The following is a 25,650-nucleotide window of genomic DNA, read 5'->3' as shown; positions in this document are numbered from 1 at the left end:
GGATATATAATACTAGAAAACTAGTATATACTTCATCATCACAAATACTTACTCTTCAATAGAAAGGCATATCTTGACCTCAGTCTTCTTCAAATGGCAAAATAAGTTAAATGATATAAATTCAAAGAAGAGAAGGGCAAGCAATAACCAAAGAAGGGCCAGTCAGACAAAGGACAGCTGGTAGAAGATTTTAAAGTACATCCTAGACTTATTGGTAGAACCTAAACAAAAAACAGAATCTATCAAGATTTGTTGTGTTCATGTGAGACATTTGTTTCATCATTTCAACAAAATGGACACATATGAGTGCACTATATTGGCACAAATGTTTTCTGCTGCTGTTAACACCGAAGCACACTCAGACTGCAAGAAACAGCAAGGTTTATGAGAACAATCAACAATCAGATAGCCAATGAACTTTAGCCCATAGATGAATCCAAAGCTGATATAGCTCAGAGTGCAACACAGATTGGTTATCAAATAGCTAAGAAAAATTCAAGTCTGATTTTGATGCTAAGGAGATTGGGAAGAGGGACGTTCAAGCAAAATATCTGACCTCTTCATCTTCCCAAGAAGGATCCTAAGTAACTGAGATAGATATCATGCTAAGCCAGAAACAATCCTCAATTAGAACTGAGTAATTTAATATGTTGCTTTTGCCAATAATGGAGTCACTGAGCGTGAACAAGAGAGTCTGAAGAAATTAACATGCTGAAATAAAAAGCTTGTGTGCTTCAGCATAAATCTACAAACACATTAAGAATAACAATATGCTGACAATGATTGAAGATGTGGTGCATATACTTTCAAGAAGGGACCAATTCATGCCCAATTGTTAAGTGTATTGCAAGAAAGAAATTGTCTGGTTCAGAGATTTAGACTGTTGCAAAGCATAAATTGTCTGATTCAACAGATTTCCTACCTCCATGCAGAAGGATGGAAATGGCTTCCAGGTTAGAGGAACCTACAGACCTCAGACTGTCAGGAAGAGAAACAAAGGTAACCAGCAAACTACCAGTCTTCTAAATCTGAAAAGAATATGAAAACTACCAGTCTTCTAAATCTGAAAAGATAGTGAAGCCTCCATTTTGCCTAAATTTGCAAATTTAGAGACTTGGGTAAGACGGGATAGTGATAAATATAATGATATATCCATAAAAAATATGATATTAATATTGGAAAAAAAGCTTGCAGGAAGATGTTATCTATGACAGTGAAAGGGTTACTTACGGTTTGATTGATTAGATTCCCTACAATATGGAGGGCATTTGGCCCAACAAGTCCACACCGACCCTCCAAAGAGTAACCACCCAGACCCATTCCCCTAACTAATGCACCTAACAGTATGAGCAAATCCTCATTGCCAAGTCACCTGACCTGAACATTTTTGGACTATGGGAGGAAACCCACACAGACACAGAGAGAATGTGCAAACTCCACACATACAGCTGTCGGAGGTTGGAATCAAACCCAGGACCTGGCGCTGTGAGGCAGCAGTGCTAACCACTGAGCCACCATGCCAGGTTAATACTAAGGAGTGCCTTAAGCACCACCCACTATGTTGATATCATATGGACTATGGGTAGAATGGTTTAGGATTTCAAAGGAGTAAGACCTAACATCTGGTCCTCCTCAAGGAGGAGTCCCTGTAACAATGTTTATCATATCAATGTAATCTGTCTAATTCTTGTGTGAACCTGAATAGCTGTGAGGCTATTCTACAGTAGGAAGCATTCTGGCTAAATTTGTCTTGTTGGCAATCCTGTTTGCTTCACCACCACCCCTCCCCTTCCACCCTGCACTAAACCAGAGAAATTAGTCAATTGTAATACTTCAAATACCTCTCCTGGCTGCCACCAATGGTTTCAAACTAATGCCTGAAAATAAACTTTTTGATGTAGAAATGTACCTTAAAAACAGAATCACTGTTTTCTGTTATGTTCTTTCCTTGTGCTATGCTTTCCACCTGAAAGAAGATAATTGTAAATAAAAACAGTTTTGTGTGAGGCAAAATGTAAAATAAATCACACTTCGAAGGTACAGTGTGTCAAAGATGTAGCATTTTTGAAAGGAGTAATATTTGTCATTATTCCTTCTCTTTCAGTTTCCAAACAACTGATTCACACCAATGCGAGAGATCCAAATAGACTTGATGGTGAGTTTTAACTTGACTAGTAGGAACATCAGAGCTGAATTTGAAAATTTCAAAGACCCACAACATCCCAATGCATTTAACTCAATAGAGTTTACATCTGTGATCTTCTGTGATTTTCCATAGCTCAATGCATTGGATAAGCTCATTCATGTGTAAGGACAGCACCTCTTACTTTCTTTGGACCAAAGTTGTTGAATTATATTTGATGCTGCATAAAGAGCCACAGGGAAAATACATGTGTCCTACATTTACCAAAGCATCATGTTATTACTCACTGGGAATTATCTAAACTTAATATTCACCTGCTGAGGGTTTGTCAGGTCTTCACACACAACTGCCACAGAACACAGCCAGTTCTGATAAATGTCTTCCTCCTTTTGGTTCTGTTTTTTTTCACTGAAAGTAGACAGAGTCAGTCAGTAACACTTCAAACCAAAACTACTTTATATGTGTAATGCTTTATTTATAAAATTCAACAGAAGGAGAGAGAGAGAGAGAGAGAGTGTGTGTGTGTTTGATATTAGGTTCCACTCTGTTTATATTACTTCTCCAACCAGCATGTGCAGGCTAAACATTCACCAAACACAGACAGAAAACTAAACAGTTGACCACATTCATTTACAGTTATGGACACTGAGGCATGACCTCAATGACAACCTCTTCCCACCCTTCCCTACCAAGTAGTGCTTCTATTGAATGAAGGTTATGTTGCTGCTATAGGGTAAATAGAGCAATAAAGTCTTCCACTCTTGACTGTAAGATTGGGGAGAAGGCACATTGCTGGGTTAGAGCAAAAAAACCTTATATCACAACTTACTGTGTTATAACCAGCTTGGGAATGCAATCTCAGTATGAAAACCTCTCACTTTGTTGTGAAAAACATGCACAAAAGTCATCCAAAATAGAAAGTTTCCTTTTCATTAGAAGTTTCATTCCTGATTAATGTAATTAGTAGCTTTTTCTAATCACTGTGGAATTTTGTAATTGGCTTTCTAAATTTGTTTCAGATTCTGGGAATGGAACTCTTGCATGGTTATCCTGCCCACATTTTGAATATGCAACCATGTGAAACCATTTGGTTTAAATGGGTTAATGCTGGGTTAATATAGTGGACATGGTTAGAAGAATGTTATGTTCACGTATTGTGCTTTACTATTTTGAATTTGGGTTCAAATCAATTTTGGGCTTGGGTTTTAGTGGGGGTACTGTTGTGGGGGAGGGGGGTGGTTGGAGGTAGGGGATTGTGGGAAATGTTTCCCACTGATGGACCACTGATAGGGTCCTACCTGAACTCAGTTTAATTGGCACTGGCTAAGGATTATAACAAACTATTTCAGCCTGCATTCCTCTTCCTCTCATTGAAAATGTTAAACATGGCTGGAGAGCAGCTCATGGGCATTGACAACTCTTCACATGTAAGGTTCAGAAGGAAATGTTGACAGTTTATTTGCTTGTAGGGCATCACAGCTCAGTAAGAATGTGACGTCCCATAAATGTACAGAAGAGCTATGGTAGAGTAACCAGTGTTAAGAACCAACCCGATTCCTATTTTTCCCTCTCTGACCACACAGCATTTGATGCTAGGTGTAGAATCAGAGTGTAAGAATTCTGTTGAGTGAGGACAGATGAATAAAGGGGTATAAATTTAATGTTCAAATATTGGGAGGTTCAGCTACTCAGTTTATGGACAGGCCTACACAGTACATGTTAAATATCTTTCTGTCACATCTGCATTGAAATCAGAGTATACTGCACCCATCATCTGCCCCAGAAAACTATGGAGCTCCTCGTCTCTTTCAACTGTATCTGATAGTGCGGCTACTGAAATTGAGGGCTATTTCTTGTTTTGGTTTGATTTTACCACTGAGCCCTGGTGTATCAATTCTCTCACACAACAAGGTACCTGACTTTGTAACATTTCACATTATTTAAGCTATCTTTTCACATCATTCACTGAACTCTTTCCCTCTTGGAAAGACCAATCACTCTATATAACAATCATTTATTTAATATGGAAGAAAGTTCTATTACACAATCTTTTGGATGAGCTCTTTCTGTGCTTCCACCTCCCTACGAGCTTCTTTCACTTTACCCTCCATTGTCAATCGACCACTAAGTTGTGCTGCATGTATTCCCAATACAGTTATGTTCACATTGTCCTCAACCAAGGAGCTGAAAAACAAGACGAAACATCTAAAATAAACCAGTGATACTCGATCTTTCTTCATATTATTGTAATACAAAACATTGACTGAAGAAGTAATGCAGACAAAATTTCTTTAAACTATCTATTCCTCTCCATATCATTGATAACTTTGCAGAAATATGAACTGTAAGCTGTGAATACTCATTTAGGGATGAGCATGGATAGATTAGGAAATAATGCTCGTTGGTGTTAATGATGCAACTTGCCATGAACAGGGTTGCTAGGTTAAAACACAAATACCTTTAAAAGACAGCCTTTTAATCCAACATCAAGAAGCATTGGAGAAGGAAATAGCCAGGTTATGAAAATCTTTTACGTAAATGATTAAATACTTGTGCAACAAAGAATACAATTAAGGAAAAGCAAATATCAAAAGCAAAGGGATAATGTTACAGGAGACAGGACCCCAAAAATGTACAGATATTTGTTCAATGATCTGGAGTTGTTAAGTGCCTGATAAAGTCGAAGCCAACAAACTTTATAAGACAGATACAAAGTTTTGTTTTTCAAAATTTCGATTGCATTCAAGAAGAGATATTATCAACATTTTTGAAAACGGATCTCTCCTCATAAAAGTCCTTACACATAAGATTTAGATGTATGACTGGAGGTAATGCTTCATGCGGAATTTCTAATGTTTTGAAGAATAACAATTCCAAGACATATCTGCCTCCAGCACTTAAAATCAGCTTTTATAAATAAGGAAGAGAATCCAAATGATCAGACTCCTATTTTCAGATCAATTCCCTCCTGATAATCATTCTTCTTCTCATAGTCAGGCCTATTCTCCATCCCTTAATCAGATAATCTCACTGGCCCTCATAACTGTGTCTGTTCATTCATAAAGCCACAATATTTACGAATGAGAGGAACCGTATTGTTGAAGAGGAGAGTATGAAACGGACTGGTAAGCTAGAGGAGATACATGTTAGGAAGGAAGATGTGTTGGACATTTTGAACAACTTGAGGATAGACAAGTCCCCCGGATCTGATGGGATATATCCTAGGATTATGTGGGAAGCAAGAGAGGAAATTGCAGTACCGTTGGCAATGATCTTTTCATCTTCACTGTCAACGGGGGTGGTACCAGGGGACTGGAGAGTGGCAAATGTTGTGCCCCTGTTCAAAAAAGGGAATAGGAATAACCCCGGGAATTACAGGCCAGTGAGCCTTACTTCGGTGGGAGTCGAAGTAATGGAAAGGATACTGAAGGATAGGATTTATGAGTATCTGGAAAGACACGGCTTGATTAGGGACAGCCAGCACGGATTTGTGAAGGGACGGTATTGCCTTACAAGGCTGATTGACTGCTTTGAGGAGGTGACCAAGCATGTGGACGAGGGTAGAGCAGTGGATGTAGTATACATGGATTTTAGTAAGGCATTTGATAAGGTTCCCCATGGTAGGCTTATGCGGAAAGTCAGGAGGCACGGGATAGAGGGAAATTTGGCCAATTGGATAGAAAACTGGCTAACCGGACGAAGTCAGAGAGTGGTGGTGGATGGTAAATATTCAGCCTGGAGCCCAGTTACAAGTGGAGTTCCGCAGCAATCAGTTCTAGGTCCTCTGCTGTTTGTAATTTTTATTAATGACTTAGATGAGGGAGTCGAAGGGTGGGACAGTAAATTTGCAGATGATACGAAGATAGGTGGAGTAGTGGACAGTGAGGAGGGCTGTTGTCAGCTGCAAAGGGACTTAGATATGATGCACTTTTCTCATTGGAACGGCGAAGGATGTGGGGTGACTTGATAGAGGTTTATAAGATGATCAGAGGAATAGATAGAGTAGACAGTCAGAAACTTTTTCCCCGGGTGCAACAGAGTGTTACAAGGGGACATAAATTTAAGGTGAAGGGTGGAAGGTATAGGGGAGATGTCAGGGGTGGGTTCTTTACCCAGAGAATGGTGGGGGCATGAAATGCGCTGCCTGTGGGAGTGTAGAGTCAGAATCTTTGGTGACCTTTAAGCGGCAATTGGATAGGTACATGGATGGGTGCTTAAGCTAGGACAAATGTTCGGCACAACATCGTGGGCCGAAGGGCCTGTTCTGTGCTGTATTGTTCTATGTTCTATGTTCTATGTTCTAATATTGTCACTTTTGACATCAAGTACACCATCTTACCTGTTGAAGAACTAGATTCTGCTTATTTTACAAGGCTGATATTATTTGGGAAATTAATGTGAGCAAACACACTTGAATTTGAAAATGTATTGGAATGAGCTTGCTTTATAACTCGGATAAATATCAGCTGGTGGTGGAGGGCTGGTGAGATTGTTCTGAGGGTTAGTGTACAAAGCACAGCCTGTAGTACCTGTTGCTTGTGATATGTCGCTCCTGACTGATGACTCGACAGGCCTGTCTGTTATCCTGAGTAGTGAAGCTGACTTGTAGCTGAAAAGGCAACTTCTCGATCACCTGGACAGCTAAAGGAATTAAGAGAGATTCACAAAGTCTGAGTCACAGAGGCCAAGTAACTGGAACATCACGTCAAACACAATGGACAGAACTTAATTTCCCCTCTGCTCCTGGAGGTGAGTTGCATGTCTGGAGTGGATATTGCTTGATCAGGTGGGAGTACGTAGGTTAGAAATCGCCTACCTTTCTCCTATAAATCCAAGCTTCAAAGGCCAATGTTAACCCTTTGCTCTGCAACTATTGGGATTCAACCAGTGGTGTATAGGGAATTCACTTGACTCAAGTGGTGGTGGTGGTAAGCGGAAAGATGGTGGAGTTCCAATTTTAGTATGCACTAATTTTCCGATCATGGGACCTGATATGAGGAAGGGGGAGGGGGAAGCCCACAATCCAGTGATCACATGATGAACCTGCTTAAGATCCAAGTGTGTTAGCAACCCCTGCCCCAAGGGATGCTGCTGATAGTAGTGAGAAGGACCCCGTCCTCATAGTTTCAGGGAAGCAGGAATAGAATGGAATTGTACCACTGCCTCAAACCTTGATTCTCCCATGAGCCCCCATATTCCACATGCCCCTTTCTTGCCCCCTTATGCTATGCCGCTTACATGTCTCCCACAAATCCTTCATACCCATCTTCCATGTACCAGCCATGCACAAAATCCAATGAGTCATTGACAAGTTTGTATCAACTTCAGGATTATTTCACAATTAGCAAACAGGTTTTGAACAGCTACTTTGTGTTTCAGTTCACGGCTTCATGAAAGTGTCCATCAATCAGCCATTTGTGCTATAAATATCAAACGTTTTCATCCACTCTAGACTTTTGAATCTTGTGTAGGCAAATACACATGCACAAAACAGCAGGTTATTACAACGTAATGGAGATGTCAAACAAGCAAAGCTTTCTTTCCCTCTGCTTGTGTATAACCATCACTAGCTGAGATCTAATTGTATTAGCTATAGTTGGAGTTCAGCTAGGAATTCACACTTCAGACCGGGAAAAACTGAAGGCCTCATTATGAATACCCGGTTGAATTGCCTGCCCATACCCTGTGTACCATAATAAAGTTAAGAATAGGTGGAGTATCAGAGGACTCCTGAAATTTATGGCCCAGCGAGACAGAGAGAGACAGAGAGAGAGAGAAACAGATACAAAGACAGAGACAGAGAAGGGATAGTGATGTGATTTTATGACCAATTGCAGTTAAAGGCAGTGCCTCTGTTGGCACAAGTTAGGCTAGGTACCATTGGTGCTTCTCTCACAAACCTTAAGGTCCTCAGTTTGATCTTTATTTTGCTGAGTTCAAATTGATACATTAAAAATGACAGTGGTGTAGAGGTTTTCTAACCAACCTGTTCATAGATATTATTATCCACCTCTGGAGCAGGTGAGAGTTGAACCCAGGCCTCCTGGCTCAGAGGTAGGGACACCACCACTGCACAAGAGCTCTTGATAATTAGCTTGTGATAAACCTCAGCTGATATCAGATAACCCGTCATTAGACGTATGTTAGACCTTAGAATGACCAATTGTTATTCAGCATTGTGTGCATGTGGGTATCAAGTAAAAACAAGATTCTCACAATTGTGAGCCCTTCAACAGTTGAATAATCTGTAACAATCAAGGTGACAGAGGGTCAGATATATGAGATGCCTGAGGTCTTGCTGATAACTCTGCAAACATAGGTCAGTAAAGCTTTCAGTCTTCAAGTTGGAACAAAAATAAAATGTCTTTTTAGAATTGAAACAAATCCGCAGCAAGAGTTCAGGATGAAACTAATATTTGTGTTTTATTAATACCAGTATTCGATATTTAGATTACTGAATTATTGCAGAAGATTAAGTGGTAGCTTCTTCAGAAATAAACACTTTAAGTGTTAAGTTTTTTTTGCATGTATTTAATGAACCATTTACACTTTTGTATGTAATGCATCTGCTAGCCACAAGGTGGTGGACGTTGCTTAAGCCTGAGGTGATTTCATGTACAAAGGATGACTCTTAATGTCCTTCCTTGAGATGAATTTTGAGATGGGGGCATTTAATCAGTCAGGTAGGTGCTAAGTGGATCTGCCATCTTGCCACTTTGTTGCCTCTGTTTCTAATATGTCTATAATAAAAAAAACTTGTGGAAGGTCTTTCTGCCCCACCATTCATGAAGGCTTTGAAGTGGACAGTTAATGCTAACTTATGGGCTTTATTTAGTCACTGTTGGCATTAACTCTGTGGTGGGCAGGGTACCCGTGATGTGGGAAGCCCAATAAGCAAATCCATTGCAGGCTTTCAGGGGACTCCCTCTTCATAGGCACTCAAGTGTTCATCAAACCCAGCATTGGAGTAAACCAGCCCCCTGACCTTCTTGACTTACACCTTAACTGATCCCTATCCTACTGTCATTCACTGAGGCCTGGGTCCCTTGTTAGTCCTTTGTTTCTGACTCCTGTTTCTGACTCTCTGTTTCTGCCGTACTCCAACTTGTGCTGTATCGATTCAGCTATGTTGATAGCTGCTCAAATATTGTACCTACTCAAAGCTTTTAACTTTGGTGTCAATGACAAGTGGCTAAGGATCTAAAGGACTCCTGTGGCAGGAATTTCATTCTGAATCAGAGGCATGTTTGGAAGTAAGTGGTCTGGCGATTTTGCAAGCAGCATGTATGTTGCCAATACCAACCTGTCCACAGACATGGCTACTGGCCACATGCACAGATAGTGATGATGTATCATGACATTGCAAAAGAGCCTGTTAGCTGGCCTGGTGGTCTCTCTGGCCATCCTTCTGGTTGCTGCCACACGTTCTCCCAACCCTATGGCTTGCTGCACTCATGAGTCACAGTTCACCACTTCAGTCATGGAGTGAGGCAACATGAGAGGTGGCAGGTGAGGCACTAAGGGCCATTGCTGTGGTAAAACTCTGCAGTGCCAAGTCAACTCCACCACACTGTAATGGCCATTGATTTTGATCATAAAGCTGTGTTTCTGGGTATGTTTGCGCTGCCACCTAGTAGTAGTAATCTTCTTTCCTCCGACAGGAATTCTGGTTGTCTCTTTCACCACGTACATCTTCCCTAGCACTCCAATTGCCTCCCAAGCCCCCACAATTGCTTAAATGTTGCCCCCTCCACACTTCATTTCAACTCTGCTGAAGAGTCATCTCAACTCAAAATGTTAGCTTGCTCTCTCTCCATGGATGCTGCCTGACCCGCTGTGATCTCCAGCATTTTTTGTTTTCAGTTGACAATAAACACAGCTTTTGCAACAAAGACAGTATATTCGTAGATTCGTACAGCACAGAAAAGGCAGCCCATCGAGTCTGCACCAAAAGTGCGCTAACCCCAATTTCCTGCAGTTGTCCCATATCATTGAATATTATGATGTTTGAAGTGCTCTTCCAAATATTTTTTAAAAGGTTATAAGATTTCTGGCCTCCACTACTTTCTCAGGCTGTGCATTCCAGACTTCCCCCACCCACTGAGTGAAGAAGTCTTTTTCCCAAATCCCTTCTGAATCTCCTGCCCCTTACCATAAAACTATGACATCGCAACCAATAGGTACAGCTGCTCTCTATTAACCCTAGCCATTCCACTTGTAATCTTACACACCTCAATCATGTCCCTCCTTGGTCTTCTCTGCTCTAAAGAAAGCAATCCAATCCTATCTAGTCTCTCCTTATAGCTCAATTTCTTCATCCCAGGCATCATCCTGGTGAGCTTTCCCCATACCCCCTTGAGTGCTTTCACATCCTTCCTGTAGTGAAGTGACCAGAATTGCACACAGTACTCCAGCTGTGGCCTAATCAATACTCTATACAACTCCAACATTACCTTCTTGATCCATTACTCTATGCCACATGCCTTCTTAATTATCCTATTCATGTAATTTGCTGACTTCAGGGATCTGTGAATCATTACCCCAAGATCTCTCTGCTTCTGTAAGCCACCCAGTGGCCTGCCATTCGTTAAATACTTCCTCATCTCATTTCTTTGTTCAAAGTGCATTATCTCACAGTTATTAGGGTTAAATACCATCTGACACTGATCTGCCCGTGTGACCAACCCATCTATATTTTCCTGCAACCTACAACCATCTTCTTTGTCATTAACCACTCGACTAATCTTGGTGTCGTTTGCAAATTTGCTGAACACTCTCCCCACATTCTCATCTGTATCATTTACTTTTATAATAAATAGTAAGAGTCCCAATAATGATCCTGTGGCACGCCATTGGACACCAGCCCCCAGTCACCTGAACAGCCTTCTGCCACTACCCTTTTTGCCCTATTACTAAACCAGTTTCTGATCCATCTCGCCATGTTTCCATGAATTCCATCTGCTTTAACCTTCTCAATCAGTCTCCCATGTGGGACCTTGTCATATAAACTACATCAAGTGAACTTCCCTCATCCACACACTTGATCACATCTTCAAAAAAAACTAACAAATTTGTTAGGTAAGACCTCTGACAAAGCCTTGCTGACTATCCCTAATTAATCCATGCCTTTTCAAGTGTGAAATAATTTTATCCTTCAGAATTTTCTCCAACAGATTCCCTACCACTGATGTGAGATTCACCAGTCTATAATTCCTGGTTCATCTCTACTGCCCTTCCTGAAAAGTGGAATCTCATTAGCCATCCTTCTGTCCTCTGGCACTTCATCTATAGGAAGAAATGAATTAAAAGATTTGTATCAAATCCCCTGTGTTCCCACCTCTTTTCAAGAAAGTGTCTCTGGTTGGATAACAGCTAGTCTACAACTGGCAATTTAACCAATTACAATGACAATTGTAGGAAATAAGCCCCCTCATGCATGGCATTATATAGGCTGCTGGTGGTAAACTGAAAGGGTTAGAGGGACATCCTGCAAGTGTACTTCATATGGGTCAGTTAGGTTGCAAGGGCCACAGCCCAAAGCTGTATCTACAAACATTCACAAACAAAAACAGGAATTGCTGGTAAAAATCAGCAGATCTGACAGCATCTGTGGAGAGAAATCAGAGTTAATGTTTCAGGTCCAGTTCTGAAGGATGGTCACTGGACCCAAAATGTTAACTCTGATTTCTCTCCACAGATGCTGCCAAATCTGCTGAGCTTTTCCAGCAATTTCTATATTTGTTTCTGATTTCAGCATTCACAGTTCTACAAACATTCACTCCCACCAGCACTGACACACAGTAGCAGTACTGTGTACCATCTACAAAATACAAGGCAGAAATTCACTAAGGCTCTTTTGCTGGCACCTACCAAATCCAAGATCACTACTACCTAGGAGTAGTAAGGAAATTAACACTTAAAGCAAACATTTTATGTTATAGAGTCAGTGGTTAGTACTGCTGCCTCTCTGCACCAAGGACCTGGCTTCGATTCCTGCCTCAAACGACTGTCTGTGTGGAGTGTGCACATTCTCCCTGTGTCTGTGTGGGTTTCCTCTCACAATCCAAAGATATGCAGGTCAGGTGAACTGACCATGCTAAATTGCCCATAGTGCTAGGTGCATTAGTCAGGGGTAAATATAGGGTAGAGGAATGGGTCTGGGTGGGTTATTCTTTGGAGGGTCGGTGTGGACTTGTTGGGCCAAAGGGCCTGCTTCCATCTAAGTATGCATTAATTAATTTTATAGCATGCTTAGATATAGCCAATGTGGTTCCTGATATTCTAACATCATGTGAGTTTATGTAGCTTCATTTGACAAAGTAATGCACCATGGGATTGTGAACATGGAGAACGGAATCTAGCCTAATGTTTTAGACTAACACTGTGGGTTCTTGTGGTGCAATAGTCATATTCCTAGCTGTAGGCCAAGATATCTGGGTTCGAGTCCTACCTACCCTCAATGTGTATCTAGGTGAGTCTCCACCACATAGAGGTGTGTTATTACACACTTGAACAGGTTAATTTCAGTACCCAGACTTACAACTCCAAGGCTGAGAGATATCTGTTTAATTTACAATCCAGACTTCCAAAGTCAAACAAAACAGAAATGTTAGCCTTCATCAATGAATTATAACTATATCTATGCTCTTGTATTAGTACATCAAAGAGTAATTGATTAAATGTAGCATTTGTTACAAAGCTAATAAACATAGTGATAATTAAGTATCTGATTGAATGGGAACTTCACCAATTAAGTGAGGTATGGGCTCAAGACATCAATTATTGAGTCGAATTACATATATCTCCCTTTTCCTTTTAATAAAAAAGTAAACAATACTTATCTTAGTCAAACACCAATAATAAACTTAATGAAGAGGATGGTAAGAGTTGATATAGTAATAGGGGACCATAGGCTAGTCTCTGACTAAAGAGAGACTATGGACAATAGTAGGAACCAATCAGGAAATAGTGGGAGATGACATCAGTCAATCTCCATCACCTTCTATGGCCAATTAGAGTTTGATCATGTGTCCTTTTAAACAATTAGCAACAAGTCACACTTGTGATTTATTATGCTGCAAGTTATAGCTTGGGAAGAGTTAATAAGCAGCAGCTTTTGATGATCAAGGCTATCCTGTTTTGAATTTGCAGAAGAAGGCCTGAGAGAGATACATTGGGATTTGAGTATTAGATTTCCAAGAATTTACAATAATATCTAGAAGGAAAAAAGCAGCAGACACATGGGAGTACCATTATCTGCAAGTTCCCCTGTAAACCACACAACGTCCCTTCAGCGTCACTGGGCCAAAATCCTGGAATGCCCTTCTGAATGACATTATGCATCTCCACTTACACCAAATGGACTCAGCGTTTCAAGAAAGTAGCTCACTACCATTTTCTCAAGAGCAATTAGGGAGACAAAGTAAATGCTTACCTAAGTTGCAAAACCCGCAATCCCTTCATTTATATGTTAAGTACTCCCAGATTTAATATTTTTCTTATTTATTTAATTTGAATCACAATATTGGCCCTGGTGAAAGTCAAACAAATGAAAGTTTTGCTATGTTCCCTTCTCCTTGTTCACAATCCCATGGTGCATTATTTTGTCAAACAAAGCGAAGTAAATTCACATGATGTTAGAATGTCAGGAACCACATTGGCTATATCTAAGCAGAATGCTATAAAATCAATTAATGCATACTTAGATTAGATTCTCTCTCTCTAGTCACAGATGGCAGCCATCTTCCTAGGGTACAAGGTACCTCTCAATTGGAACGAAAGCTATCCAACACATTAGTAAAGCAGAAATGGCATTTCATCCAGCCATTTACCTTGGACATGACCTTCCTTTATTCCAAATTCAAATGTCAGTTCTGTATCTTTAGTCACATTCCCAATCCGTTTGACATATTTGTTCCCTGTTTCTTCCTCATATCCAAAATACCTAACGATAAAAAGACAAATGAAAAGATTAATCATCTCTTGCCAGTAAAATGGATGGAAACAACAACTTGTATTTATTTAACATGTTTAATTCAATAGACAATCTTAAGGGATTTTACAAGGTCATATCAGACAAGGAAAAAAAAATGTAACACAGCCTAATGAAGAGGCATCAGGTAAGTGAGCAAAGGCTTAAGCTGGATTTTAAGCAGTATCTTAAAGAAGGAAAGTGAGGTGGAGAAGTTTACAAAGGGAATTTGGAAGTTTAGGACATGGACTTAGATCCTGGAATTCCCTCCCTAATGGCATTGTGGGTCAACCCACAGCACATAGCAGTTTAAGAAGTCAGCTCACCACCACCTTCTCAAGAACAATTAGGGATGAGTAAGAAATGCTGGCCAGCCAATATCACACAAATTAATATAAAAAGGGGCAGCATAAGATAGCAGAGCTGGCTTGAAGGGCTAAATAGCCTATCCCTGCTCCGAATTTCTATGTTTCTACCTTCTAATATACAAATGCCAACTTACGACAAAGGAAACTGGGTGCACAAGAGACAGAGTTCATGGAGGGCTGGAAGAGATTACAAAGCTAGGGAGGGGTAAGTCATAGAGGGACTGACATGAAATGTTAAAATATTTGAGGGGTTCAGGAATTGGGAGCCATTGTAGTATAAAATCAAACTGGACTGAAACATTATGACATAGGCAAAAATGTTTTGACTACTGTGGAAGATGCATGCCAATCAGGGAAACATTGGACTAGGTACTGTTGAGAGCTTTTATGGAATTTTATGATCTAAACTTGGGGACTCAGTCCAAGAAATTGGATTTATAAGGTATGTTATCACTTAAGGCAAGTAATGGCCCCATTACAGGAGAGTTTGTATGAATCAGTGTCTCTTGAGTCAATACTGTGAGAAATGTTGGAGCCTTAAAGTGGAGTGCTGAAGTTTGTAGCTCAGGTTTTACAGAAATACGCACATGAAAATATAAACAAGGGAATAATTGTTTAAAAATCAAAGTATTTTCCTGCATAATGAACAGAAAATGTGGAAATTATTGTCTCAACATTAACAGGTTATTAACTGGGAACTCTGTTTCGTTCTCCATGGATGTTGCTTGACCTGCTGAATATTTCCAGCATTTTCTGTTTTTGTTTCAGATTTACACCATCTGAAGTATTTTGACTTTATAATCTCAACATTAGTTCATGGGTGTAACAAATGCCATAACCTCTTCAGCAAAAAGAAAGATGAAATCAATTGGGTCCAGTGGATCATTTTATATAGACTGATATATTGTTGGCAAGGAACAGAGAGAGTGTCAGAGCCTTGGGTGTTTATTGGTGATTGCCAGAATGGTGTTAAAATGAAAGGGTGCTCGCCAGGTCATGGAAATCGGAATCTATTTGTGACCTTTTGTACCAAATAGTACAGCCATTATGCACCCAGATTCTTTGCTAAATCTCTGTCCTCTGCCTGCTGTACAATAGCTCATTCCATCATCAATAGTCTTTTCAAAATCTCTATCATCTACTGTGGGTTCACATCCCTTACTCTTCCTCATTCTTTCTTAGTTTTATGCTCTCCCTTTTGTGAAATGCCGTGCAATAGATTGCTGAATTAATGGCATTGTATTACCTATGACTTTCAGTGAATTACAGGCATTTATCTATTCTAGGGCAATGATTTGATATCTCTATGCATTAATGTCTGAGAAGGTTTTACTCACATCTGTTCAGGGACCACAAAGGTGACAGTTGCATTGGTGGCAATTACATCATCTTCCAAAGTGGCCTGAATCTCTTTTGATAAATTAGTTGGATCAACAATATTAATCTGAAATGAGAAATGATAACAATGTAACACAGGAAGAAGAAAAAAAAAACAGAAGAATGAGAGCTTCAGCCTAGGTGCACTTCATTGAATATTTTATAATCTTATAATCAATGATGTATGTTCCTTTAAAAAAAGCAAGCAACAGCCAGGGTACCAAATCTTAAGGTCATAACATAGTTTAGGAGAATTAAGTTACGGTTTGATTGATTCTTTCATATTCATACTTCACTAAAATTCTGAGGGATAAAGGGCCTGACTTCACAAACCAAGTGTTGTGGAATGATCCCAGAAAGATCCTGGAGTGCAATGATGCAGGACATTTAATACAGGACACAAGAGTGTCCTAACACTGCCAGGAGAGGCACAGGAACCAGTTGGAACTCTGTGTAGCTGGAAAATTTGATTGGCCAATCTTAGTTGTGAGGACCTGTAAAGACAATGGAGCACAATGTGGTGCAATTCCGGAAGTCACGTTTGTCTATTCATGGAGGAAGCAGTTAAGTTTGATGGGTGTATGCATGTCCAAGAAGATTGAACATCTCTAGACAGATGTTGGCAAAACCGACTTGTCAGAAATTATCTACAAGCACTTTTTAAATGTGATTAAGATTGGCCATCAGACAGGGTTCTTCGGTTCTAGGATCATACCTCCTGGAGAACTATTCGTACAATGTATACGTTTGATTGACAGATAGATATTCCATTAGATTTATAGACAAAGTTAATTTCATCTACAAATTTAGAATTAACAAACATAATGTTGATCCATTAGCTTTTGTTCAAAACCATCAAATAGCCACTTCACTCCATAACATCTAACAAACAGTGGCACTTCCTTCATTAGTTTCTGCTGAATGTTGGACAGTTTTTGGATTGGAGATCCAGAAGTGTAGGAGGACAGCAAAAGCGAGTGGCATGGACACTTTCAAGATGTCAAGCCCCAGACTCTGAATTGCCCTGTATTCTCCTGCACTGATTGCCTCAGGATAACACATCTCAGGCTCCACTGTCTCTATCTCCAGGCTCCTGTCATCGTCTCGCTGAATCTCTTCTGTCCTGTGGAGGGGCACATGACTGAAGAGAAGACTAATGGTGTTGCCCCTGGAGGTGCTGACAATAGTGCATCTTCATTGACCTGAAATGTTAACTCTTCCTTTCCAGAGAAGCTACTGGACCTGCTAGGCTTTTCCAGCTTTTCTTGTCCTTATCTGATCTCCATTGGGAGAATTTTGCCTAAAGATTGGGAGCTTGAAAAAGTAGGGCTTCCCATGGAACTGAATGAACTGCTGATGACTGTTAGTCAGATTTCATGTCTATGTGTTTCTCGCACTGAGTAAAACCATACCCTCCAATCTGTAGTGCCAAATTATTCACTTGTCACTGAAGTAATTTAAGAATTTTTAGCTTTCTTTTAGCCAGCCTTCCAGACTGAATAAAGAAAAGGTTATAACGCTGGCTCATTAAGCAGCTCCATGCTCTGCCCATCCATGAACAGCAGAGATGTACAATTCGAACAATCGAATGACGTACGTCAGGTGACTGCAGTATTAACATACTGGAACAAAGTCTTTTTTCTTGCTATATCCAAAGGTATATGTGGGAATCAGAAAGAGTCATGCATTGAATGATTCATTGACATGGTACAAGCTTCCCATTGCCAGAAATGTTGTATATTTCTATCTGGTGCATAAGGTGAAGAAGAGATTCAACAAAGCGGTGCTATAGGTTGTCTCCCTAACTCTGGATATGTGACAACTTGCAGGTCCTGTCTACTATCTACATGACACAAGTTAAGGGTATAATGGACTATTCTCCACTTTCATGGACGAGTGCAGCTCCAACAGCACTCAAGAAGCTCAACACCATCAAGGACAAGGGTCAAAGAGTGTGGCGCTGGAAAAGCACAGCAGATCAGGCAGCATCCAAGGAGCAGGAGAGTCGCTGTTTTGGGCATAAGCCCTTCATCAGGAATCTCTAGCATCTGCAGTCCTCACTTTCTCCATGATCAAGGACAAAACAGTTCACTTGATTGGCATCACACTTACACCTTCAACATTCGTCTCTTCACCAGCCAAGCACACTGGCAGCAGTGTGTACCATCCACAAGATACAGTAACCCGACATTGCCTTCCAAACCCATGACCTCTAACTCCTAGGACAAAGGCAGCAGATGCATAGGGACAGCCACCTACCAGTTCTTTTTCAAGTTATACACCATTCTGTCTTGCACCTATATCACAGTTCCATTCAGTGTTGCTGCGTCAAAATCCTGGGACTTCCTCCTCAAGAGTGCTATGGGTGTTTCACACAAGAACTGCAGTGCTCAAGAGGCAATTCACCACCACTTTCTCCAGGGCAATTTGAGATGGACGATAAATACTGGCTAGTAATTGATACTTACATCCTATGAATAAATAGGAAAAGGCTTTCTGGAGGAGGAAACCTGGTTAAACGTTTCTCCTTCCCTTGACAAGGTATCATGTCGCATCCCAATTACTGCCGCAATTGAAGTCAGTTAATTCAACATAAGCTAGGAATTGAACCTGACATTTTCTAGTTTATGATTCAATGATGTACTATAATTACATTGATCATTTCCCCACAGGACCAAGACCAAAGTTTAGAATGCTGAGGCTGCTTTTGCCTGAAATTAATGCCTAAAAATGATTCAGCAGTTGACTTTTTTCACTGCTTTCAAGAAATTCCTGCATGAGTTATTTATTTAACTTTTGGGACACACCCTCCATTTTAAAGTGAAGTAATTGACAACATTATGACTTCCCCTCATTTCTCTGGGATCTTACCCTTCCTCCTGACTGATCTGCCAGTTTGCCGAGTTCTGCCAGTCGACAGTCCGTGCCTTCTATTGTCAGAACCGATACAATCACCCTAGAGCAAAACCAGAAATTATGGCACTGCAGAACAGAACGATTCTGTGTTTTATCTCTCTGTTACCACAACTTTACAATAAGAGTTTTACTGAGTTATAGATGGGATCCCAGTTTGCTCCATAATCAGTAAATGTATACATTTATATTTGGAAATGGAATACTATTAGTAATATATTGCAATCAGAAAGAAGGAGAGAAGCTAAGTCAAATCAGGATATAGTGGTTACGTAACTCCAAGATTAGATTTTGAAAACATAAATATTCTGGGAAGGAGCAAATAGTGATGGAGATCAGGAATTCCACAGATTTGATACCTTTGAATGTATACAACAGAACACTATAATTACTTTAATGTAGTATGGGTACAGGTAGGAGAAGGAATCTGTTGAAGAGTTTACTTCAAGCACTGAAAGGACAAAAATCAGAGGTTCAGAGCAAATTGCAGAAGTATTTCAATTCAGATGAAAGCTGAAGCAGGCTAAAGGTAAGGATCAGACAACAAGCTGTTTTGAGAGTGAGAGAAAAATATTCAGATACGGAAATCACCATCATCATCATCATCAGCAGCAATCCCTCAAAGTAAGGAGGACAAATACCATGGAGTACAGCTCCTGACAAAAGCTTGTTAATGGAGAGATATGGGAATTTTCAAGTCTAGGTAGATTTTCGGTGGGTAGCTTGATTCATACTTAGAGTAACACATGGATCAGCTGATTCATATTCACTTGCCTTCTATACAACCCTGAAGTTAATGCCAAATATTTCTTAAGAAGGCAAAGTATTGTAAATGCTGAAAATTTGAAACAAAAGAAGTGCTGGAGAAACTCATCAGGTCTGGCAGCATCTGTTGTGAAAGAAACAAAGTCATACCAAACTCGAAATATTAACTCTGTTTGTCTCTCCAGGGATGCTGCTAAACCTGATGAGTTTCTCCAGCAATTTCTGTATTTGTGCTAATTATCTCTAGGTTGCTTGTGAGGCATGTAAAGTAGACATGCTGGAAGCTGGAAGGACGCAGCAAGCCAGGCAGCATCAGGAGGTGGAGAAGTCAACGTTTCAGGTATAATACTTCTTCAGTAACATTGACTTCTCCTCCTCCTGATGCTGCCTGGCTTTCTGTGTACTTCCAGCCTTCTGCATGTCTACTTTGGTTTCCAGCATCAGCAGCTTTTTTTGCCTCTATGAGGCATTTAAAGTGCAGAATTACTACTGCATTTACCTACAAAATAGCATTTTTGTATTTTAAATTAAAATGTTTAACAATATTTAAAAATTATGGATTGTAAAAGAACAATGCTTACCCACTTAAAGTGGCTTGCTCTCCTACATCAGTGTAAAACTGTCTGGAACACTCGTAGATATCTTCCTCCACACTCTCCAAGTATCCTAGGCCTGTATTTGCCCTCCCATCTGTGCAGATGATTACCTAAGTTACATAGAATTGACTGTGGTTATTGACAGTGTCCTCACAGACGCAACATGTTAGTTGAGAACCTACCTTTCTATTGGAGACACAGTACAGATCACTGTATTCAATATCCCCATAGTACTTGAAGGCACATTGATAAACCTGGTGTAGCAACTTGATGTGAATGAGGAGGTTTAGCTCCTCATCATTCCTCAGTACCATGAAGACTTGATGAATGAATCATTGTGAGCTTTGTAGTAAGGCCAGAGGACCCCACAATTGAATTCCAGATCTGTATTGTGTTTTAATGTCAGATATGATCTAGAACTATCTGGCATACCTTTAGTAGACTTGACAACATCAACCTTTCATACTGGAAGTAATCTAGCCTTTAGATACCATGTGGGAAAGGATGCCCACATAACAATTTAGGCAGAAGACAGGCTCAGTCTTCTGAAACAGTAAATTGGTCTCTTCCATACTAATGAATTACACTGAGATATACCTGATGACTAGTTATATTGGGTCTCTGATACATGGTTGTCTCTTGTGACCCATCGGGTTCAATTTAAGAATAAGTACACATTACTATTTACTGTTATCACTTAAAATAACAACTCACGAACCAAGTAGGATACTTAGAGGACTGCTTAGCTCCTCAAGAACAAGCCTTTCAATCCCCAAACCCAGCCCTTTTCATGACAAGGACAGCTTTCAGCACAGCCAACCCATTTCACCTATTCGCTGTCCCCATTATCAGCTTTTCTTCTTCCCTGGCTAACTTTCTTTCTCTCTCTGGGCTCCATCTCCACCTTTTCCACTCACTCCCAGCCCCCAGCTGCCTGCCATCAGCATTAACAACCACCTTTTCCTAGCTACTATTAGTTCTAAAGAAGGGTCACTGGACTCAAAACATTACATCTGTATTCTTTCTACAGATGCTGTCAGACTTGCTTAATTTCTCCAGCAATTTCTGATTTTGTTTCATATTTTCAGCATCTACAGGTCTTTGTTTTATCCTTTATATTCCTGGTGTGCAGAGTTGACCTTGTGAAATCAGTTAATCCTTTCAGGTCCTAACTGCCTTGTACGATATGCTGAGATGGCCAATTTCAGACTGCAATCAAGTCATTGTAATTGCCTCATTTCTCCTGCTCCATATTGGTAACATGCAATTCTAGTTGGAAGGCCAATGATACTTAATGTTGAGTGACAACATAATTCAGGTAAACACACTACTGAATAATCTGCCCAACTTCAAACAACAAAATATGTTCATTTGGGCAAAGTGCCAGGGAGTACTCAGCACCCATGGACTTCAGTGTCTTAAAGAAAGGAAGTGAAAAACTTATTTTTAAATAGACCTTTTCATTGGTTGCCTCTACTTACTTTCCATTCCATTGTTACTCCTATAGTGCTTTTACCACATTTGAACAGATTGTTGGGGGGTGGGGGGCACTGCATACAAAAGCATTAGATTTTGATTTGCACCTCGCTTAATTGTAAGAGTGGTACCAAGAATTCAGAATGCAGAGGCATCACAAGAATGAGCCCATGATGCATTGCTGTGTAACAAGCTGTGTTCCTCCTGTTCCTCCCAATTTAAAAATATTATAATTCTCTGAGTGCAGGCTGATAATTGCTTAAACTAGAACCAGTATTGATTAAGTTAACGTTATCAGTTTTGTTAATGTCAGTGAGAGTGGAAAACCTCATCTTCTTTCTGGGGCAAATATTCCACTGTTTTCCAGGTAAGAAGGATCCTGTCAAGGTTTTAATGTAGTCTTGTTGGTGTCCAAGATCCCCAGTTTTACTCAAGTTTTCAACTAAGTCCAGTGAGCACCTTATCTGCATAGAGTCATAGAGATGTACAGTATGGAAACAAACCCTTCGGTCCAACCTGTCCACGCCGACCAGATATCCCAACCCAATCTAGTCCCACCTGCCAGCACCCGGCCCATATCCCTCCAAACCCTTCCTATTCATATATCCATCCAAATGCATCTTAAATGTTGCAATTGTACCAGTCTCCGTCACTTCCTCTGCCATCAGAAACAATACTGTTGTAATCAGAGATTGGCTGGATTGGAATGGGATTAGGAGGTACTGAATTTTAATTTGTCATAATTGCTGAGGGATAACTTTAGATTTGTAATTTGCAGCTTCTAGTGCTTATAAAGTATCTGAAGAGGCACCAACAAATGCTTATTTTTAAAAATGATTTCGAAAGGTTAATGTAGTGAATGATTTTTAAAATAAATGAGTCAATTTACTTAGAACAAAAATTTCATTAACAGACTCTTGACAACTTTATTATTTCTCATTATGTGTCCTGAAATCTGTCCGTTGTGGGTACTCAATGAATTGATATGAAAGATCTAAGGGCAAAAGTGATATGTGGAAGCAGGAGTTTGCATTACATTGGCATGAGGGCTGTAACAGACTACAGAGTTGAAGGGAATCTATTATGTGCTATCTATGTTGAAGAGGGATAGATAGGCATGATGGGTGTCAGGAGTCATGGGGTATTTATAGGGACATTGGTTTGCATGGATGAGGGGTACACAAAGGAGCATGAGTTGGTATGAAGTGTACGAGGAGCCACAGAGATTGGGTGAGAGTGCAGTATGTGTTGACATTGGTAGTAGGTGAGAAAGATGAGGGCTGTGTTTTGATCACTTTTCCAAAGCTGTGATGAACTGATAGCACTGAGGCAGACCTTCTTCCACATCCAGCAATTCTTCAAACATGTACTCGGCGGCAGCCACACCAACGCTCTTGGAACTAATATCCATGGTTCCAGAACAGAATTTTAAAGATTGGGTCTGTGGAGGGTAGAATTGTTCCGACTCACTTCTCCCAACCCAGGAGTGAAAATTGAGGTCACAGTGTTTGCGCTAACATCTTGGAAAAACGAATCCCATTTCCCAGCTCTTTCCTTTAGCCCTGCTTCTGATCCACATTTACTTTAATTTTGAAATGTTACATCACTCACTTTTGACCCAGGTTTCTTTGATGCTATTGATACTGATATCAACGCAGCTGGTCCGAGGGCAGTTGCTCCTTGCTCTCGCATTCTGTCAAGAAAAGGTATCAAGGTGAAGCACAATTCTGTCCTGGACTGTGCTGGATTATCTAAACTTACATTGGTGCAAGTGCTGAAACTATGTTTGTCTAGGCAGATCAAAAAGAGTTTGTATGTTGCTGTTCACCCAAGAGACCACTGTTGGACACTGTATGCACATTAATTGAAGGCAAGAATGATGTATTCATTTTCCTGTTTGTAGTTTTGAGCTGTTGGAGCATATGCATTGTGAACATTGTAATACTCAAGAACAGACAATTCCAAGGATTTGCTATATTTGAGTCCCACTGCTGATTGATATATTGAGCTTTCCAAAAGATTTGATACATTTAGTTTCGTCTAGGAGTAAGGATGTGGCTTATTGTAAGGTTTTCAATAGATCACTCGAAACACTTCAGGGTTTACTGAAGATAGTCCTGGGTGACAGTTAATTGAAGAAGAAGACATTTCCAATCAGAAGCAAGCTACATGCAGAAAAGATCTGTTTAGCTGGACTGCTGAAAAGGCAGAGTTTAGATCAGAGTGGTGCTGGAAAAGCACAGCAGGTCAAGCAGCATTCAAGGAGCAGGAAAATCGATGTTTCGGGCAAAAGCCCTTCATCAGGAAACTGCCCTGATGAAGGGCTTTTGCCCGAAACGTCGATTTTCCTGCTCCTCGGATGCTGCCTGACCTGCTGTGCTTTTCCAGCACCACTCTGGAAACTCTGGTTTCCAGTATCTACAGTCCTCACTTTTGCCTTGCTGAAAAGGCAACTGAACTACATGGATTTGGGGACTCTGTCAGAAGTTAAGAGTAGATGAATAGCCCTGTCTTCTTAGAACTCATTTGAAGTTCTAGGATTTAATGAATTGCTGAGCGTTCACCTCAAGACTCCAGAAAAGTCCTGGGGAGACTTAGGAAAAGCCATGTGCCATTAATAGTTCAGTGAATCTGTGAACAAATGTAATGGAAACCCACAAGCAGTATCTGCTTTGTGCGACTGAGCCAGATTAGATCACAGGAAACAAACTTAGGGCAAGTACTGATTGGGTGCACGTCCCTGTGAAGAACTGGAGTTGTGTCTGGGAATAAGTACTGAAGTCCAGTTTTCAAGAATCGAGGGGAGCAGAGTCTGAGAAAAGGAAGGTTCTTTGCCAGAAGTTGAGCAGTTATGAGACATCCTATGACAGAATGGTGTTTGATGGAGGTTCAAGACCAGGTTATCAAAAGTGAAACATTGTAATCTCTTGTGACTTTTAAACCAGATATCGTAACCCACAGTTCACTAATGTCTGCAGATAAATGCTGAAGAATCAGTCAGATTTGTCTTAATGTGTGATTTGATGTATTCTATGGGGTGTTCAACCATATGTTAACCATTTTTACCTCATGTTAAGATTGAATGTTAGAATATAAGTCATATCTATCTTTGTACAGTCTAAACCATTCTTTGTCAATAATATTAGTATGTTTCTTTAAGCAAGTTTTATTTGTACTAAACGTTTCTTCTTTATTGACAGAAGAAACATGGCTGATTTGATTTTAGTACTAAGCCAGATACAGTGTAAAACTTATGTAAATAGCCATCTAAGTACCCTGGTTAAATTTGAAATTTGTTGTGAACACTGAGGGACTGGGACTAAAATGGAGTCAGTGTAACTGTCTAATCTTGGGGATAAGAAAAGAGAAGTGTTGTGCGGGCATTCTCAGTTCATCAACTGGCCTGTTCATGGAGCTGGATCCCAGGAGGATCAGTCACTTGAGCAAAGGAGAGCAATTGATTGAAATCAAATGAAGTAATGTGAAAGGAATGAGATTAGTGAGGGCATAGGAGCAAGAACTGTCTGTTTAGCTCATCAAAGTTCCAGCTCTGGTATTTAAACACTGTTAGTCTAGTACCCAGCTGTAAATGAGTGTTCTTAACATTTGCGCCTGTACAAGTCAGTCTGATAAATTATTCCAGATACTGATATGCCTTTGTATGAATATGATCTTTTTGCACTTTTTCTACTTCTTAGTAACGAATGAGCTCCAGTGCTGCCAGTATGCCTGATTTTGAAACAGAGAGCAAGGAAAGGAATGAAGTGGCTTGAGACTGAGTTCTGAGAAAGGTGAGTGATAAAGCATTTTGCATATTCTTTCCTTGCTTGAATTTTCTTGAAAATGAATTAGGTAATATGCTTCCTGAGGATGTGAGTGGTGAAACCTGGACATCATATTCAGTTCTGGTTAAAGGGAAATATTTCAGTGTAGCCGTGTCTAGCAGGATGTTGTGCGCTGTTTATGTTGCCTAACCTAACTCTAATAAAACAGCAATATGTTTTATGTCCATGGAACAATGGTTTAACATTCATTACTTAC

At 40.2% G+C, this 25,650-nt stretch overlaps 1 protein-coding gene and 1 long non-coding RNA gene across 2 annotated transcripts in view; one reads left to right on the top strand and one right to left on the bottom strand.

The window, feature by feature from the left end:
• Positions 1 to 25,650, bottom strand: part of si:dkey-9k7.3 (circularly permutated Ras protein 1) — an 81,613-nt gene that overhangs the window by 5,008 nt on the left and 50,955 nt on the right. Inside the window, exons 11-19 of the mRNA XM_043706013.1 lie at positions 23,221 to 23,302; positions 20,119 to 20,243; positions 18,731 to 18,815; positions 15,820 to 15,926; positions 13,975 to 14,087; positions 6,673 to 6,784; positions 4,187 to 4,327; positions 2,458 to 2,551; positions 1,910 to 1,966 (exon numbers count right to left, since the gene is read on the bottom strand). Coding sequence (XP_043561948.1) covers positions 1,910 to 1,966; positions 2,458 to 2,551; positions 4,187 to 4,327; positions 6,673 to 6,784; positions 13,975 to 14,087; positions 15,820 to 15,926; positions 18,731 to 18,815; positions 20,119 to 20,243; positions 23,221 to 23,302 — 916 coding nt within the window. The remainder of the gene's footprint in view (positions 1 to 1,909; positions 1,967 to 2,457; positions 2,552 to 4,186; positions 4,328 to 6,672; positions 6,785 to 13,974; positions 14,088 to 15,819; positions 15,927 to 18,730; positions 18,816 to 20,118; positions 20,244 to 23,220; positions 23,303 to 25,650) is intronic.
• Positions 918 to 25,531, top strand: LOC122557870. The gene is made up of 3 exons (XR_006313967.1): positions 918 to 999; positions 2,105 to 2,155; positions 25,308 to 25,531. It is a non-coding gene; the product is annotated as an uncharacterized LOC122557870 (long non-coding RNA).

This window comes from Chiloscyllium plagiosum, chromosome 16, assembly GCF_004010195.1.
Source record: "Chiloscyllium plagiosum isolate BGI_BamShark_2017 chromosome 16, ASM401019v2, whole genome shotgun sequence".
In the NCBI taxonomy this organism is placed as follows: Eukaryota; Metazoa; Chordata; class Chondrichthyes; order Orectolobiformes; family Hemiscylliidae; genus Chiloscyllium; species Chiloscyllium plagiosum.
This window is presented reverse-complemented; position numbering and strand designations above follow the sequence as displayed.